Raw genomic sequence first — 18,299 nt, forward strand, 5'->3', positions numbered from 1 at the left:
ACATCCGGGGTCCCAGAGTTTTCAGCATCTTACCAGAAGATATCAGAAACACTGCTGGAACGAGTGTTGAAGCCTTCAAGAGGAAACTAGACAAGTATCTTCACCAGGTGCCAGATCAACCAGGCTGTGATGGATATGTGGGGCAGAGGGCCTCCAGCAGCAACAGCCTGGTTGACCAGGCGAGCACCAGATGAGCCTGGCCCATGGCCGGGCTCAGAGAGTAGTTATACTCTTGAAATTCTTCAAAGGTATATCAAAGGTAAAGGTATGGTTGCAGGAAGGGGAAAAATTTTGAGCATGTGGTCGCCCGCTGGGTGGGACGGTCTGTGGGTTAAACCATTGAGTCAAGTCAGTTAGTAAATCAGTCAAGTCAGTCAGTAAATCAGTCAAATCAAGACAGTAAAGCCAGTTAGCTAGTTCTTTTTAATTGTACGTTCTTTTTAAATGTATGAACTGACACTTCATTAAGGGCACTCTTAATTAAGCTTATCTACTATCTCTATTTTCTTTGTAATTCCTAGACTTGAATGCTTAATCCATTTCTTGTCACTTGCGGGAACACTTGTATGCTTACTGGGTGCCGTGATTGCTTGGCAAATGTAACAAATGGCAATGAAAATAAGGAAATAGATATGTAAATAAACATGTCCTACACGTGTATGAACTGAAGTGAAGGCTGGGAGAGTGGTGTGGGTGGGTGTTGGTGGCTGAGGGAGACCTATTGTCATTCCCCACCACCCTCAGCCACTCACAACCACCCACACCACCCTCCCAGTCTTCAGTTTGGTTCATATGCGTGTAGGATGACAAAACTCGGAAGCTCATTGTGTTTATTTAAATACATATTTTCTTATTTTTTTATTGCCATTTGCTAAATCTGATTTACTGAGTTATTGACTCCCTTGACTGAATAACTTACTAACTTGGCTGATTTACTGACTTGACTGACATACTAACTGACTTGACTGACATACTGACTTGACTGACTTACTGAATGACTTAAAGTTAGACTTTTTCACTGAAGAGAGCAGCTGATGCCTTACCATCAGTTGTATAATGTATTGCAGGGTAAAATTGAACAGAAATCCATTGCAGAATTGATGCACACCCTAGTACAACCATCAACTTCAGTACCAGGACCTCTACCATCCACCTCAGCCCAGTAGGGCCACAGCATAACACTCTACTCTCTTCACAGTCATCAACAAACACAAGCACCCACAACTTAACCCTTAACCTTTTGACTGTTTCGGTTGTATATATGCATCTTATGAGGTACCGTGTTTGACGTACAGTGGACCCCCGAGTTTCGGCAGCCTCGACTTTTGCGAAATTCGACCTTCGGCGAGTTTTTTTGGAAAAATTTGGCCTTGAGTTTCGTGAAAACACTTGTGTTTCGGCGACCGTCCGGTACCCGTCCGCCCGTCACCGCGCACACAAAGCCAGTCTCCCACGCCATTCACACTCCGTGTGCCATTGTTTACCAACACGTGACCATCACCCCGCGGGTTCATACAATACATTTCATAATAATCCATTGTTTTTTGTGCTTGCAACTGCTAAGTCATCATGGACCCAAGGAAAGCTAGTGTAAGCCCTTTGGTAAATAAAGTGAGTGACAGGGATGTGGAAGAGTTAGTGGAGGACCACAGGGAAGAGCTAACCACTGACGAACTGCAAGAGCTTCAACTGGAACAGCATCAGACAACAGCCAAGGAACTTGCTTCAGAGGAGGAGGAAGAGGGAGTGGATGAGGTGCCTTCTTCAGTGATTAAGGACATGTGTGGAATGTGGAATGAGTTGCAAAATTTTGTTGAAAAGTATCACCCTTACCAAGCTGAAACAAGCCGTATCTGCAACATGTACAATGACAGTGTTGTGTCCCACTTCAGGGAAATCTTAAAGAAACGCCAGAAAAAGACCTCTCTGGATAGATATTTTGTGCGCCAGGGGTCCAGTGACTCACAAGTTGTTCCCAGTGGCATTAAAAGAAGAAGGGAAGTAACCCCAGATAAGAGGGTCCACTGTATATATACACTGTATATATCCACTGTATATATACAGTGGACCCTCGAGTTTCGGCAGCATCGACTTTTGTGAAATGCGACCTTCGGCGAGTTTTTTTGGCAAAATTTGGCCTCGAGTTTCGTGATTAGACTCGTGTTTCGGCGACCGTTCGGTACCCGTCCGCCCATCACTGCGCACACCAAGCCAGTCTCCCACGCCATTCACGCTCAGTGTGCCATTGTTTACCAACACGTGACCATCACCCCGCGGGTTCATACAATACATTTCATAATAATCCATTGTTTTTTGTGCTTGCAACTGCTAAATAAGTCATCATGGACCTAAGGAAAGCTAGTGCAAGCCCTTTGGTAAATAAAGTGAGGAACACGATCCAGAGGGATTTTGAAGGGTTTGAGGCAGACCCTGTCCCTGCCGACCCTCTGCCTGTTTTGGAAGGTTTTGTGGCACTGGGCAAGTCCATGGGGTTGGAGGTGAGTGACGGGGATGTAGAAGAGTTGGTGGAGGACCACAGGGAAGAGTTAACCACTGACGAACTGCAAGAGACTCAACTGGAACAGCATCAGACCACTGCCGAGGAACTTGCTTCAGAGGAGGAGGAAAAGAGAGTGAAGGAGGTTCCTTCTTCAGTGATTAAGGACGTGTGTGGAATGTGGAATGAGTTGCAAAGTTTTGTTGAAAAGTATCACCCTGACCAAGCTGAAACAAGCCATATCTGCAACATGTACAATGACAGTGTTGTGTCCCACTTCAGGGAAATCTTAAAGAAACGCCAGAAAAAGACTTCTCTGGACAGATATTTTGTGCGGCAGGGGTCCAGTGACTCTCAAGTTGTTCCCAGTGGCATTAAAAGAAGAAGGGAAGTAACCCCAGATAAGGACTTGCTACCTAAAGTCCTAATGGAAGGAGATTCTCCTTCCAAACAATAGTGTACACCTTCCTCTTATCCCCTCTTCCCGTCTTCCATCCACCCAGAAGTCTTCAGTTAAGGTAAGTGTAATATTATTATTTTTTATATGCATGTACTTGATTTCTCATTGATTTCAGTATATAAATCTTTATTTAATTTGAAAAAAAAAATTATTTTAATATTTTTGGGTGTCTGGAACAGATTAATTTTATTTACATTATTTCTTATGGGGAAAATGGTCTCGAGTTTCGTGAATTTTGACTTTTGGCAGGCTCTCTGGAACGGATTAATCACAAAACTCGGGGGTCCATTGTACTCATAAATTCTAGCGGTTTCAAATCAAGCAGGAGAAAGCTGGTAGGCCCACATGTGAGAGAATGGGTCTGTGTGGTCAGTGTGCACCATATAAAAAAAATCCTGGAGCGCGCAGTGCGTAATGAGAAAAAAAACTCCAACCGTTTTTTTCTTAATTGAAATGCCGACTTTGTGGTTATTTTCGTATAGTATTTATGGTTGTATTCTCGTTTTCTTGGTCTCATTTGATAGAATGGAAAACATATTATAGAAATAGAGGTGATTTTGATTGGTTTTACTATTAAAAGAACCTGGAAATGGAGCTCAAAGTAGGGGAAATGTTTGATTTTTGCCAATGTTCAAAAGTAAACAAATGATGTCATTGTCCAATAAATGTCCAGCTAGCCATTCTAATATGCAGTCATGAATGAGTTGACATTATTTGTGCAATTATTACAGTATTTCAGTAGTCTGCATAACAGTAAATCTTCTATATTTTGTAATAAAGTTGGTAGAATTACCGACAATATGTAAAGTAAAAGGACACAAGTGCAACTAATGTGACATTTTATTGTGGCAACGTTTCGCTCTCCAGGAGCTTTATCAAGCCATTACAAACAATACATGGACACAGAGGGTATATAAAGGCTCAGAGTGAGGTGCAATATTAGTGAGGTACCATATCGATGTTCACTAGTGGTGGTAGTAGTAGTAGTGACAAAAATAATACAATATGCCTCTTTCCAGTCTATATTTGTCCAACCTATTTTTGTTACCCAAGTAATAGCTTTTATATCCTTCTACTCATGTACGAATTAATTGCTCTACCATATTGTATTATTTTTGTCACTACTACTACTACTACTACTACTACTACTACCACCACTAGTGAACATCGATATGGTACCTCACTAATATTGCACCTCACTCTGAGCCTTTATATACCCTCTGTGTCCATGTATTGTTTGTAATGGCTTGATAAAGCTCCTGGAGAGCGAAACGTTGCCACAATAAAATGTCACATTAGTTGCACTTGTGTCCTTTTCTTCTATATTTTGTTTGAATAAAAATTCAAAATAGAAAGCAAGAGTAATATCAGAGGGGCATGGAGACATAACTGATGAACAAAGAAAATGTTACTTTAGAGCCAGGAATGTCTGCATTGTTCATTCTGGACCTTATTTTGAAATTGTCATATTTTTTAATTTTCGTGAAATTGGCCAAATTGCAAATTTCTGAACACGTTATTGGGTAGTTGAAATCAGCAAATGGGCAGTTTCTTGTAGTCAATCGATAGAAAAAATGGAGTTATAAAGAAATAGCTATGAGTTTGGTTGACTGGAACAATGGAATTAGCCGAAAATAGGGCTCAAAGTGGGCAAAATCGCCGATTTGTAAATATCGCCAAGGTCGCTAACTTTGCAAGAGCGTAATTCCGTCAGTTTTCCATCAAATTTCATTTTTTTGGTGTCATTACAATTGGGAAAAGATTCTCTATCATTTCATGAGATTTCTTTTTTCTTTTTGAAATTTTTGCGACACCAGGAGACACCTCAGGATTTGGGGTTGTGACAGTCAAGGGGTTAAACTGTCCAAATGTAGATTTACGTCCACGTGCGGGGGGCTTCGAACATAGATCTACGTTTTTTTACATTCTTTCAAATGGGGAAAGTCAAGGTTGGAGAGCTACGCACGTGGACGTAGATCTATGTTTGGACAGTTTAAGGGCTAAGGTAAGAAATACTGACATTTCTGCTGCCTTTGTAGTCTTAAGCAGTAAAAACAACATAATGCATCACGATAATGAACTACAATTACATATTCCTTTTATTTTTGTAAGATATGGAGGTCTAAAAAAAAGTTGTTTGGCTTTTTGGGGGCTCCCAGGAACATAACCCTATTTTTCCCATAAGTTCTTCAGTTTGTCTAACATGGTTTTTGTCTAACATGGCATTTTCAGGAACGTAACTGCTGTGTTAAACGATGGTCTACTTAGAAAATTTCCAGCCAAGTCAGGACTCGCAGCAATGGTTTCAAGTTGGAAAAATTCAGATTCAGGAAGGTTATAGGAAAGCACTGGTTTGGTAATAGAGTTGTGAATGAGTGGAACAAACTCCCGAGTACAGTTATTGAGGCTAAAACATTGTGTAGTTTTAAAAATAGGTTAGATAAACACATGAGTGGGTGTGGGTGGGTGTGAGTTGGACCTGACTAGTTTGTGCTGCTGGGTCTGATGCAGTGCTCCATCCTTGAGTGGAGGTGACCAGACTGAGTGGGTCATTGGGCTAATTGGAGGGGGGGGGGGTCATTGGTCTAATCCGGGGGGTGGGGGACATGGACCTGCTGCTCATGGGTCAGTAGGCCTGTTGCAGTGTTCCTTCTTTCTTATGTTCTTATAACAATTAAATAATACTGTCCAGTATTTCTTACTTAATATGATATGCTAAAAAATGTTAATTGCTTTAAATTCTAACAGTTTGTTTGCTCTCTTTTCTCAAGGTTACAAGGCTAAACTGCGGTTTGAAGGATTCGTGGAGGACAGTTCTAAGGATTTTTGGGTTGATCTTTGTTCTGAAGAAGTGCACCCTGTTGGCTGGTGTGCGACACAGGGTCGACCTCTGATACCACCACGGACCATCCAGCATAAGTATCGAGACTGGAAAGAATTTCTCATGCGAAGATTGACTGGTGCTCGTACTCTGCCAACAAATTTCGTGTCTCGTGTTGTAGAAAGTCAAAAGTCACGATTTAGGTGAGTGCTAGTATGTATTAACCTATTTAAATATTTATTTAAAAGAAATAATTTATCTCTGTTAACCCTTAAACGGCCCAAATGTATATGCACGTTCTCTCGCGTAGGGCCCCAAATGTATATATACGTTTATTTGTCATTCATTCAACATTGGCACGATAGGCCTGAGTCGCCTAAACATGAGAGAATGGGTGTGCACCATATGAAAAAAAATTGGGGACACCTGGGTACCACATGCTCTTTTTTCCTATACAAAAAAAAAAAAAAAATTTTCCTGAAAATATTCGGGGCGCTACGCGAGAGAACGTATATATACATTTGGACCGTTTAAGGGTTAAAAGTTACATTTAAAAGTGTATTAACGTGCAGTTAAACCCTAGTTTCATGGTGGGTGTATTCCTAGAGAGCCTCAGGTTATACACTCTGTGTGTAAAGTGTATATCTTCAGTATTTCCAGTAGAGCCTCTTGGGCAGTTGTAAGGAATTGGGCAGTACGCACCTATATGTGGTTGCAAGGGTCGAGTCATAGCTCCTGGTCCCCCCCTCTTCACTGGTCAATACTAAGTTATTCTCTTGCTGCTCCATGAACTTTATCATACCTCTTCTTAAAGCTATGTATGGGATTTGCCTCCACCACTTCACTCTCCAGATTATTCCACTTACTAACAGCTCTAAGGCTAAAGGCATACAGTGGACCCTCGTTTTTCATAAGTATCAGTGGCCGTAATTTTCGCAAATTGGAAGTCGTAATTTTCGCAAATTGTAATGTTTTTTGTCAAAATATTGATTCGCAAATCGGCTTTTGACTCGCAAATAGTTGTTCATCCCAGACGCATACAAGCAGCCCCGATGCGGCCACAATCAGTGTGCCATTGTTTATCAGTGAGTGAGCACGATCTCACGCGTTCGTACGATACATTTCGTAATATTTCATTCGTTTTAGTGCTTACAACTGCTAAATAAGCCACCATGGGCCCAAAGAAAGCTAGTGCCAGCCCTTTGGTAAAGAGGGTGACAAACACGATATAATTAAAGAAAAAGATTGTAGAAAAATACGAAAGTGATGGTGGTAGTGATAGTGGTGGAGGGTGGTAATGGTTGTGGTAGTGGTTTTGATAGTGGTAGAGGGTGGTAGTGGCTGTGATGGTGGTAAAGGGTGGTAGTGATGGTGGTAGAGGGTGGTAGTGGTTGTGATGGTTATGATGGTGGTAGAGGGTGGTAGTGATGGTGGTAGTGATGGTGGTAGAGGGTGGTAGTGATGGTGGTAGAGGGTGGTAATGATGATGGTAGAGGGTGGTAGTAATGGAGATTTGTGCAGTGTGGACTAGGATGGAAAGATTTGTGGAAGAACATCACCCTAACAAAGCTGTTGCAAGCTGTGTTGGCAACATGTACAATGACAGTGTCTTGTCCCATTTTAGGGAAATTTTAAAGAGATGCCAGAAACAGAGCTCTCTCGACAGATATTTAGTGTCACAGGTGTGCAGTGACTCTCAAGCTGGTCTTAGTGGCATTAAAAAGCAAAGAAGGAAAGTAACCCCAGAAAAGGACTTGGTACCTGAAGGCTTTATGGAAGGGGATTCCCCTTCCAAACAGTAATTTCTCCATACTCTCCCCTCCTCCCATCTTCCATACACTAAGAAGAATATTCAATGAAGGTAAGTGTCATGTTGTTATTGTTTTATTCTTCATGTCTCATTGTTTTCTGTGTATATACATCTATATTTCATGTAAAAAAAATTTGTTTTAATACTTTTGGGTGTCTGGAATGGATTAATTGGATTTACATTATTTCTTTTGGGGAAAACGGTTTCGCAAATCGTCAATTTTGCCATTAGTTACACTCTCTGGAACGGATTAATTACGAAAAATGAGGGTCCACTGTACTTCCTAACATCCCTATGACTCATCTGGGTTTTCAAATTCCAGTTGTGGCCCCTTGTTCCTGTATGTCATCTCTGAAACATTCAAGCCCTCTCCTTCTTGTCAGTTCCTCTCTATTTTATACGTTATCATCGTGTGCACCCTATCCCTCCTATCTTCTAGTGTCATCAGGTTGAGCTCCCCTAATCTCTCTTCGTAAGACATACCCTTGGGTTCCAGGACTAATCTTGTTGCAAAATTTTGCACTCTCTTCAATTTCTTGACGTGTTTGACTAAATATGGGTTCCATACTGGTGCTGCATACTCCAGTATGGGCCTGACGTACACAGTGTGCAATGTCATGAATGATTCGTTACTGAGATGTTGAAAAACTATTCTCAGGTTTGCCAAGGGCCCATGTGCTGCAGTGGTTATTTGATTGATGTGTGCCTCAGGGAACGTGTTATAATGCTTACCCCAAGCTCCTTTTCTTTAAGTGACGTTTGCAGTCTTTGATCCCCTAACCTGTACACTGTCTGTTGCCTTCTAAGTCCTTCCCCAATCTTCATGACTTTGCACTTACTGGGATTAAACTCCACGAGCCATTTGTTGGACCAAACTTGTACGTAGTCTGTCTAGATCCCTTTGTAATTTTAGCTGATCCTCACCCGCTTGTATTCTCATCAGTTTCACATCATCAGCGAACAGCTACATATCTGAAGCTATTCTTTTAACCATGTCATTCACGTATACAAGACACAGCACTGGACCTAGGACTGACCCTTGTGAAACCCCACTTGACACTTGCGCCCACTCTGACACTTCATCACGTACCAACACTCGTTTCCTTCCTGTCAGGTAATCCCTGATCCATTGTGATATTTTCTCTACTATTCCTGCCTGCTCCTCTAATTTTTGTACCAGTCTCTTGTGTGATAATGTGTCAAAAGCCTTCTTCCAGTCCAAAATGATGCAGTCTTCCCATCCCCTTCTCTCTCTCCTGTCTTACTTCTGTTACCTTATCATAGAACTCAAGTAGATTTGTGACCCAGGATTTGTAAAGTAAAAGGACACAAGTGCAACTAATGTGACATTTTTATTGTGGCAACGTTTCGCTCTCCAGGAGCTTTGTCAAGCCGTTACAGCTTGACAAAGCTCCTGGAGAGCAAAACGTTGCCACAATAAAAATGTCACATTAGTTGCACTTGTGTCCTTTTACTTTACATATTGTCGGTAATTCATCCAACTTTATTACGATTCAGGATTTCCCATCTCTGAAGCCGTGCTGATTGTCATGTATGAGCACAGTCCTTTCAGTGTGCTCCACCACTTCTCCTGATTATCTTTTCCATGACTTTACATACTATACAAGTCATTGATACTGGTCTGTAGTTTAACACTGCCTTTCTGTCCCCTTTTTTAATAATTGGAACTACATTTGCTGTCTTCCACACCTCGGGCAATTGCCTGGTTTTGTTAGATTTATTGAAGATTGCTGCTAGCGGCACACGTAGTTCCTCTGCTCACACTCTCAGGATCCATGGAGATATGTTATCTGGGTCCACCGCCTTAGAGGTATCTACTTCGCCTACCAGTTTCTTCACCTCCTCCTTGGTTATGTGTATTGTGTCCAGCACCTGCTAGTGCACCCTACCTCCATGGTTTGTTAGAAGCATTTCTGTCTCTATTGTGAATACTTCTCTAAATCTTGTGTTAAGTTCATCACATACTTCTTGGTCACTCTTTGTGAGCTCCCCTCCTTTCCTCAGCCTGATTACCTGGTCCTTGACTGTTGTTTTTCTCCTAATGGGACTGTATAACAACTTTGGTTGAGATTTGGCTTTTGATGCTTTGTTGTTCTTGTATTGCCTCTGGACCTCTCTCCTTATCCCTGCATATTCGTTTCTGGTTCTTATGCTTAACTCCACATTTTCTTGAGTACTTTACCTTCTATCTTTTTTCCATGCTCTAGCACACTTGGTTTTGGCCTCTTTTCACTTCCAGTTAAACCATGGGCTAGCTCTGAACTTAGCATTTTTTCTGTTACCCTTTGGTATGAACTTCTCTACCTCCCTGCACTTAGTGGTTACTAGTTCCATCATTTCATTTACTGTCTTTTCCTCTAGTTCCCTTTCCCACTGCACTTCATGCAGGAATCTTTTCATGCCTATGTAGTCCCCTTTCTTGAAGTTTGGCTTCTTTTGTCCTAGTGCTGCTGCATTCTCCACTGTTAACTCTACAAGGCCTTCTGAAACAAGGCTAAAACATGATGTTATAAACATCTGTTCCATACCTGGCTACACAGCCATACACAATTGTAGGCCAGATCAACTAGGAGGTGGAACAGCTATATACTACTCTGATGAACTAGAGTGTATAAATTCTACTTGCACAAGGGATGAACATGGTGAATATACCTTTGCTAAATTTAACCCCTTCAGGGTCCAAGGCCAAAATCTGAAGTGGTGCCCCAGTGTCCAAGAATTTTCCAAAAAAAAATTTGCTATTTTTTCTTATGAAATGGTAGAGAATCTTTTTGTGAAGATAATAAAACAAAAAGTACGAAATTTGATGGAAAATTGACGAAATTATGCTCTCGCGAATTTTGATGTGTCAGCGATATTTACGAATCGGCGATTTTGCCGACTTTGACTTCCATTTTAGGCCAATTACATCATTCTAGTCGACCAAATTCTTAGCTATTTTACTAGTATTACTTCTATTCTATCGATTGAACACAAGAAATCACCAAGTCAACTGTTTCAACTACAAAATAAACTGATCAGAAATTGGTAATTTGGCCAATTTAACACAAAGTTCAAAATATTCCAATTTCAAAATAGCGTCCAGAATAAACAATGTAGGCATTCCTGGCACTAAACTAACATTTCCTCGGTTCATTAGTTACGTTTTGAGGCTTTGCAAATAAATCCCATTTTGATTTTTTATTCACATAATGAATTTTTATTCACACCAAAAAATAGAAGATTTACTGTTATGCAATATTGTAATAATTGTATAAATATCATCACCACATTTGTGAATGTGTATTAGACCCACCAGCTGGCGTGTATTAGACATGTGAGGTCGTTTGTTTACTCTTGAACATCGGCAAAAATTTAACATTTCCGCTACTTTGAGCTCAGTTTCAAGCCATTTTCAGTGCTAAAACTAATCAAAATCATCTCTATTTCTGTAATATGTCTTCCATTCTATCAGTTGAAACCAAGAAATGGCAAATACAACTATAAAAAACATACGAAAAAACACTGCAAAGTTGCTGTTTTAATCGAAAATCTTGGTTTCAGCTTTTTTTCTCTCATTATACACAGTGTGCTGCAGGATTTGTTTTATGTGGTGCACACATACCACATAGATGTATTCTCTCATATCTAGGCCCAAGTGTACCACTCACAGTTTATCAGAGTGAGCTGAGCTCATGACGTAGATCTACAGTTTGGACTCTGAACATAAAGCTGTAGATCTATGGGACGGACCCTGAAAGGGTTAAATCCAAAGACCTTACGAAACCTCTAACAGTCAGAGCAATTTATAGAGTTCCTCACTCCAATATTTACTCTTTTAGTGAAAAACTAAGAAACATAATAATTAGCGCTGAAATGAACAGAAAGGTGGGCTAGTGCAAAGATGAGTAGTGGGGGGGTTGAAGAGGGTTGGAATAGTTTTAAAAATGCAGTATTAGAATGTGGGGCAGAAGTTTGTGGTTATAGGAGGGTGGGGGCAGGAGGAAAGAGGAGTGATTGGTGGAATGATGAGGTAAAGGGTGTGATAAAAGAGAAAAAGGTAGCTTACGAGAGGTTTTTACAAAGCAGAAGTGTTATAAGAAGAGCAGAGTATATGGAGAGTAAAAGAAAGGTGAAGAGAGTGGTGAGAGAGTGCCAAAGGAGAGCAGATGAAAGAGTGGGAGAGGCACTGTCAAGAAATTTTAATGAAAATAAGAAAAAATTTTGGAGTGAGTTAAACAAGTTAAGAAAGCCTAGGGAAAGTATGGATTTGTCAGTTAAAAACAGAGTAGGGGAGTTAGTAGATGGGGAGAGGGAGGTATTAGGTAGATGGCGAGAATATTTTGAGGAACTTTTAGATGTTAAGGAAGAAAGGGAGGCGGTAATTTCATGCACTGGCCAGGGAGGTATACCATCTTTTAGGAGTGAAGAAGAGCAGAATGTAAGTGTGGTGGAGGTACGTGAGGCATTACGTAGAATGAAAGGGGGTAAAGCAGCTGGAACTGATGTGATCATGACAGAAATGTTAAAAGCAGGGGGGGATATAGTGTTGGAGTGGTTGGTACTTTTGTTTAATAAATGTATGAAAGGGGAAGGTACCTAGGGATTGGCGGAGAGCATGTATAGTCCCTTTATATAAAGGGAAAGGGGACAAAAGAGATTGTAAAAATTATAGAGGAATAAGTTTACTGAGTATACCAGGAAAAGCATACGGTAGGGTTATAATTGAAAGAATTAGAGGTAAGACAGAATGAAGGATTGTGGATGAGCAGGGAGGCTTCAGAGTGGGTAGGGGATGTGTAGATCAAGTGTTTACATTGAAGCATATATATGAACAGTATTTAGATAAAGGTAGGGAAGTTTTTATTGCATTTATGGATTTAGAAAAGGCATATGATAGAGTGGATAGAGGAGCAATGTGGCAGATGTTGCAAGTATATGGAATAGGTGGTAAGTTACTAAATGCTGTAAAGAGTTTTTATGAGGATAGTGAGGCTCAGGTTAGGGTGTGTAGAAGAGAGGGAGAATACTTCCCGGTAAAAGTAGGTCTTAGACAGGGATGTGTAATGTCACCATGGTTGTTCAATATATTTATAGATGGGGTTGTAAAAGAAGTAAATGCTAGGGTGTTCGGGAGAGGGGTGGGATTAAATTATGGGGAATCAAATTCAAAATGGGAATTGACAGTTACTTTTTGCTGATGATACTGTGCTTATGGGAGATTCTAAAGAAAAATTGCAAAGGTTAGTGGATGAGTTTGAGAATGTGTGTAAAGGTAGAAAGTTGAAAGTGAACATAGAAAAGAGTAAGGTGATGAGGGTATCAAATGATTTAGATAAAGAAAAATTGGATATCAAATTGGGGAGGAGTATGGAAGAAGTGAATGTTTTCAGATACTTGGGAGTTGACGTGTCGGCGGATGGATTTATGAAGGATGAGGTTAATCATAGAATTGATGAGGGAAAAAAGGTGAGTGGTGCGTTGAGGTATATGTGGAGTCAAAAAACGTTATCTATGGAGGCAAAGAAGGGAATGTATGAAAGTATAGTAGTACCAACACTCTTATATGGATGTGAAGCTTGGGTGGTAAATGCAGCAGCGAGGAGACGGTTGGAGGCAGTGGAAATGTCCTGTCTAAGGGCAATGTGTGGTGTAAATATTATGCAGAAAATTCGGAGTGTGGAAATTAGGAGAAGGTGTGGAGTTAATAAAAGCATTAGTCAGAGGGCAAAAGAGGGGTTGTTGAGGTGGTATGGTCATTTAGAGAGAATGGATCAAAGTAGAATGACATGGAAAGCATATAAATCTATAGGGGAAGGAAGGAGGGGTAGGGGTCGTCCTCGAAAGGGTTGGAAAGAGGGGGTAAAGGAGGTTTTGTGGGCTAGGGGCTTGGACTTCCAGCAAGCGTGCATGAGCGTATTAGATAGGAGTGAATGAAGGCGAATGATACTTGGGACCTGACGATCTGTTGGAGTGTGAGCAGGGTAATATTTAGTGAAGGGATTCAGGGAAACCGGTTATTTTCATATAGTCGGACTTGAGTCCTGGAAATGGGAAGTACAATGCCTGCACTTTAAAGGAGGGGTTTGGGATATTGGCAGTTTGGAGGGATATGTTGTGTATCTTTATACGTATATGCTTCTGAACTGTTGTATTCTGAGCACCTCTGCAAAAGCAGTGATAATGTTTGAGTGTGGTGAAAGTGTTGAATGATGATGAAAGTATTTTCTTTTTGGGGATTTTCTTTCTTTTTTGGGTCACCCTGCCTCGGTGGGAGACAGCCGACTTGTTGAAAAAAAAAAAAAATGAACAGACACCACCTAATACTTATGAGGGACTTCAACATAAATCTCATCCATGACCATGGCCCAAAAGTGACTGAATTCACAAACTCTCTGAACAGCTGCTTGCTTCTACCAACAACAAAATCTACATGAATCACTGACACGAATGCCTCATTACTAGACCATATCTGGACAAACACTACATCCCTGTTAAAAGCAGGCATAATCACAGATAACACCACTGATCGCTGTCCCATCTTTCTTATAACCAACTTGTGTAAAGTGCCCCAGGACACAACTAAGATCACATTCCGACTACATGACGAGTCATCTGTTAGTAACTTTATTTCAGAATTTAGTGACATTGACTGGCAAAACAAGCTAGCAGACAACTTCAATATTGATGAATGTGTTAATATTTTTTTACAAAAAACCCAAAACCTCTATAACATGCATTGCCCAATAAAAACTAAGCAGATCACAGCAAAGAGACTAAACAGCCCCTGGCTTACAAACAACATCCTCAGATCTATCGATAAAAAATATCTATATGAAAAACAGTACAGAATGGGTCTAATAACGAAGGATCTCAGAAAACATTACTCATCAATACAGTGGTACCTCGGGATACGAATTTATTTCGTTCCCGAAGGCTGTTCGAGTGCTGATACCGAACGAATTTGTTTCCATAAGAAATAATGTAAATTAGTTTAATCCGTTTCAGACCCCCAAAAATGCACTTACAAAAGCACTTGCATAAATAAACTTACATAATTGTTCGCATTTTGAGCTGTTCGTATCCTGAGGTACCACTGTACTAACCAATCTAATAAGGAGGTCAAAAAAACTGTATTATGAAAACAGATTTCATGACATAAAAGGTGATACGAAAAAGACCTGGAAAACCTTATCTGAAATTCTAGAAACAAAAAAGCTGTCACAAAACAGATTAACTTAACTAAACCAGATGAACCTCTCCTACAGCCAACCGATACTGCCAACAAACTTAATGTTTTTTTCTCTACCGTAGGAACAAAACTACCGAGTAAAATCCCAAGCTCAAGCATTCAACCAAAAGACTACTTCACTTGCAACTACCCTAATACTCTATTTTTAGCCCCAACACACCCTACTGAAATCTCACTATCATCAAAACACTAAAGAACAAGACAGGGGGCCTAAATAACGTACCACCACTCATGTATGAAGAAGCTTCTCGTTTGTTGTCACCAATTATTGCAACCCTTTTTAACCCTTTGACTGTCGCAAGCCCATTTCTGAAACTCATTGTATGTCACAAAATTTTTGGAAAAAAAAAAAATTTTGTTTCTTATGAAATGATAGAGAATCTTTTCCCGGTGCTAATGATACCAAAAGTAAGAAATTTAATTGAAAACTTGCGTAATTACGTTCCCGTGAAGTTAGTGATCTCAGCGATGTATGCGCATTGGCAATTTCACCGATTTTGAGCCCTATTTTCGGCCAATTCCATTGTTCCAGTCGAACAAACTTGTTGCTATTTCTTTAGAACTCAATTTTTTCTATCAATTGAGTACAGGAAACTGCCCATTTACCAATTTCAACTATCCAGTAAAGTGGTCAGAAATTGGCAGTTTGGCCAATTACACGCAAATTAAAAAAGAATGTCGATTTCAAAATAGGGTCCAGAATAAACAATGCAGACATTCTTGGCACTAAAATAACATTTCCTCTGTTCATTAGTCACGTCTCCAGGCCCCTCTTATATTACTCTTGCTTTCTATTTTGATTTTTTATTCACACAAAAAATAGAAGATTTACTGTTATGCAAACTACTGCATTATTGTAAAAATGGCATTTATTTATTTATTTATTTATTAATTTGAACATGATACAGAGAAGTACAAGGAATACAATTTTTAAAGTGCAGCATGCCAAAGCCCCTTGTATGCAGAGCATTATGGGCAGGCTTAAAATTAACTTAAGATTAACTAAGCAATGATATATTCAGTGGTACAAAAATTATTGTAAAACAGATAACAATTTAGTACAAATGAGTATTACAAAGACAGGTCATATGGTCATTTACTGTGTTGCTGTGTAATCAGTAGAATGGAGTATTCTGTTAGGTAATGAAGTTAAATAGTAACAAAATTTGATTGGGTCACAGGTTGACATTTATGAGATACAATAATGAGAAACATTTATGAGATACAATTTATGAGATACAATTATTCAGTATTTATTTAGTTGTGGGTGAGTAAGTGATTTTTGAGAAGAGACTTGAATTTATAAACAGACAGTGTTTCTTTTATATTCACAGGTAATGAATTCCAGATTTTAGGGCCTTTTATGTGCATTGAGTTTTTGCATAGCGTGCGATGGACATGAGGAACATCAAAGAGTGATCTGTGCCTTGTGTTATGGTCATGTGTTCTGTTGAGGTTAGTAAGAAGATGTTTGAGGGGAGGGTTTATGTCAGAGTTAAGTGTTCTATGTATGTAGTAGGTGCAGCAATAAGTATGGATGTTTTGTATTGTGAGTAGGTTTAGAGTTTTGAATATTGGTGGAGTGTGCTGTCTGTAGTGGGAGTTTGTTATTCTGACTGCAGCCTTTTCTTGGGTGATTAGTGGTCCGAGATGGTTTATTGTTGTTGAGCCCCATGCACAAATTTCATAGGTGAGATAGGGGTAAATGAGTGATATAGGGCCAGGAGGGCTGACTGTGGAACATAGTACCGTATCTTCGATAGTATGCCTACGGTTGGAATTTTGGGGGGAAATTTGTTGTATATGTGTTTGAAATTTGAGTATTATCAAGGTGGATTCCTAGGAATTTTCCCTCTGTGAGTTTTGTGATAGGTGATCCATTTATCATTATGTTAAGAGACACATCTGCAGCTCTGTTACCAAACTAATTTTAGTAGGTTTTGTCAATGTTTAGAGTAAGTTTGTTGGTCCTCAACTAGGTTGATATTTTCTGTAATTCGGTATTTACAGTATTGGCTAGCATGACTGGGCTCGGGTGAGAGTAGACGTATGTAGTGTCATCTGCAAATAGTGTGGGTTTGAGTAGTTGCGATGCATTTGGTAGGTCATTTATGTATATGAGAATATATATGAGTGTACACATATTGGCTTCTGTTGCTGAGGTATGACTTTAGGTAGTTGAGGGAGTGCCCTCTTATACCATAGTGCGACAATTTTATGTGGATCAAGTCGTGGTCAACTGTATCGAAAGCTTTACGCAAGTCAATGAAGATCCCCAGTGGGACTTCTTTTTTCTCTATTGCAGTGTATATGTGTTCTAGCATGTGTATAATAGCATCATTAGTATTTTTATTAGGCCTGAACCCAAATTGACAGGGGTTGAGTATGTTGTGGGAGATGAGGTAGGAATAGATACGCTTATGGATTAATTTTTCAAAGATTTTAGAGAGAGGGTGTAAGTTGGATATTGGCCTATAGTTATTCAAGTCTGTGTGGTCTCCTCCTTTATGGATCAGGGTGACCCTTGCTATTTTGAGAACTGTAGGAAAGGTAGAGGATTCAATGGATTTGTTAAAGAGTGTTGCAATGATTGGTGATAGCACCTGTGACACTTTTTTGTATATAATGGGTGGTAAGGTATTTAAATCTCCTGTCTTGTTTTTTAGTTTGTTGATAATAAGGGAGACTTCAGTTGGGTTAGTCGGAGCTAGGAACAGTGTGTTCGGGTAGTTGCCGGTGAGGTAGTCATTGGGTGGGGTATCTGAGCTTGGGATTTTATTGGCAAGGTTTTTTCCTATAGTGGAGAAGAAATCATTGAGTCTGTTTGCTGTTTCAGTAGGTGGGAATTAGGGTTCATCTGGTTTTGTTAATTCAATTTCGCTATTTCGTGTTATCTTTTTTCTTCCTAGTATTTCTGATAGGGTTTTCCAGGTCTTTTTTATGTCACCTCGTAAGTTGGATAATCTGTTCTCATAATACAATTTTTTAGCCCTTCTTATTATAATGGCTGGTTAGGATTGACGAGTAACGTTTTGTTTGGTCTCTGGTTATGTGGCCCATTCTGTACTGTTTTTCGTGTAGGTGCTTTGTATTTATGGATTTGAGGATACTGGGTGTTAACCAGGGGCTGTTCAGTGTCTTTGCAGTCATCTGTTTAGTTTTTTTAGGGCAGTGCTTGTTATAGAGGTATTGGGTCTTTTTTAGAAAATTATTAATACATTTGTCAATATCTGTATAGATTTCTAGCTCAGTGTGCCAGTCAATGTTTGTCACTGCTGCTGTGAAGTTATTGATAGCTGCCTCATTGTGAAGTCTGAAAGTGACTTTAGTAGTGTCTAGGGGTAATTTGCCAAGGTTTGTTATGAGGAAGGTAGCGTAGTGGTCTGTGGTATTATCTGTGATTATGCCTGATCTTAAGGGGGATATGGTGTTGGTCCAGATGTGGTCTAGTAGGGAAAC

General features: G+C 39.9%; 1 protein-coding gene across 4 annotated transcripts in view; it reads left to right on the forward strand.

Annotated features, from left to right (window-relative positions):
- The window catches only part of LOC128703005 (MBT domain-containing protein 1), a 275,010-nt gene that overhangs the window by 88,268 nt on the left and 168,443 nt on the right, over positions 1 to 18,299 (forward strand). For all 4 annotated transcript variants that reach the window (XM_070099937.1, XM_070099938.1, XM_070099940.1 and 1 more), the window contains one exon: positions 5,729 to 5,981. In XM_070099937.1, coding sequence (XP_069956038.1) covers positions 5,729 to 5,981 — 253 coding nt within the window. The remainder of the gene's footprint in view (positions 1 to 5,728; positions 5,982 to 18,299) is intronic.

This window comes from Cherax quadricarinatus, chromosome 70, assembly GCF_038502225.1.
Source record: "Cherax quadricarinatus isolate ZL_2023a chromosome 70, ASM3850222v1, whole genome shotgun sequence".
Lineage (NCBI taxonomy): Eukaryota > Metazoa > Arthropoda > Malacostraca > Decapoda > Parastacidae > Cherax > Cherax quadricarinatus.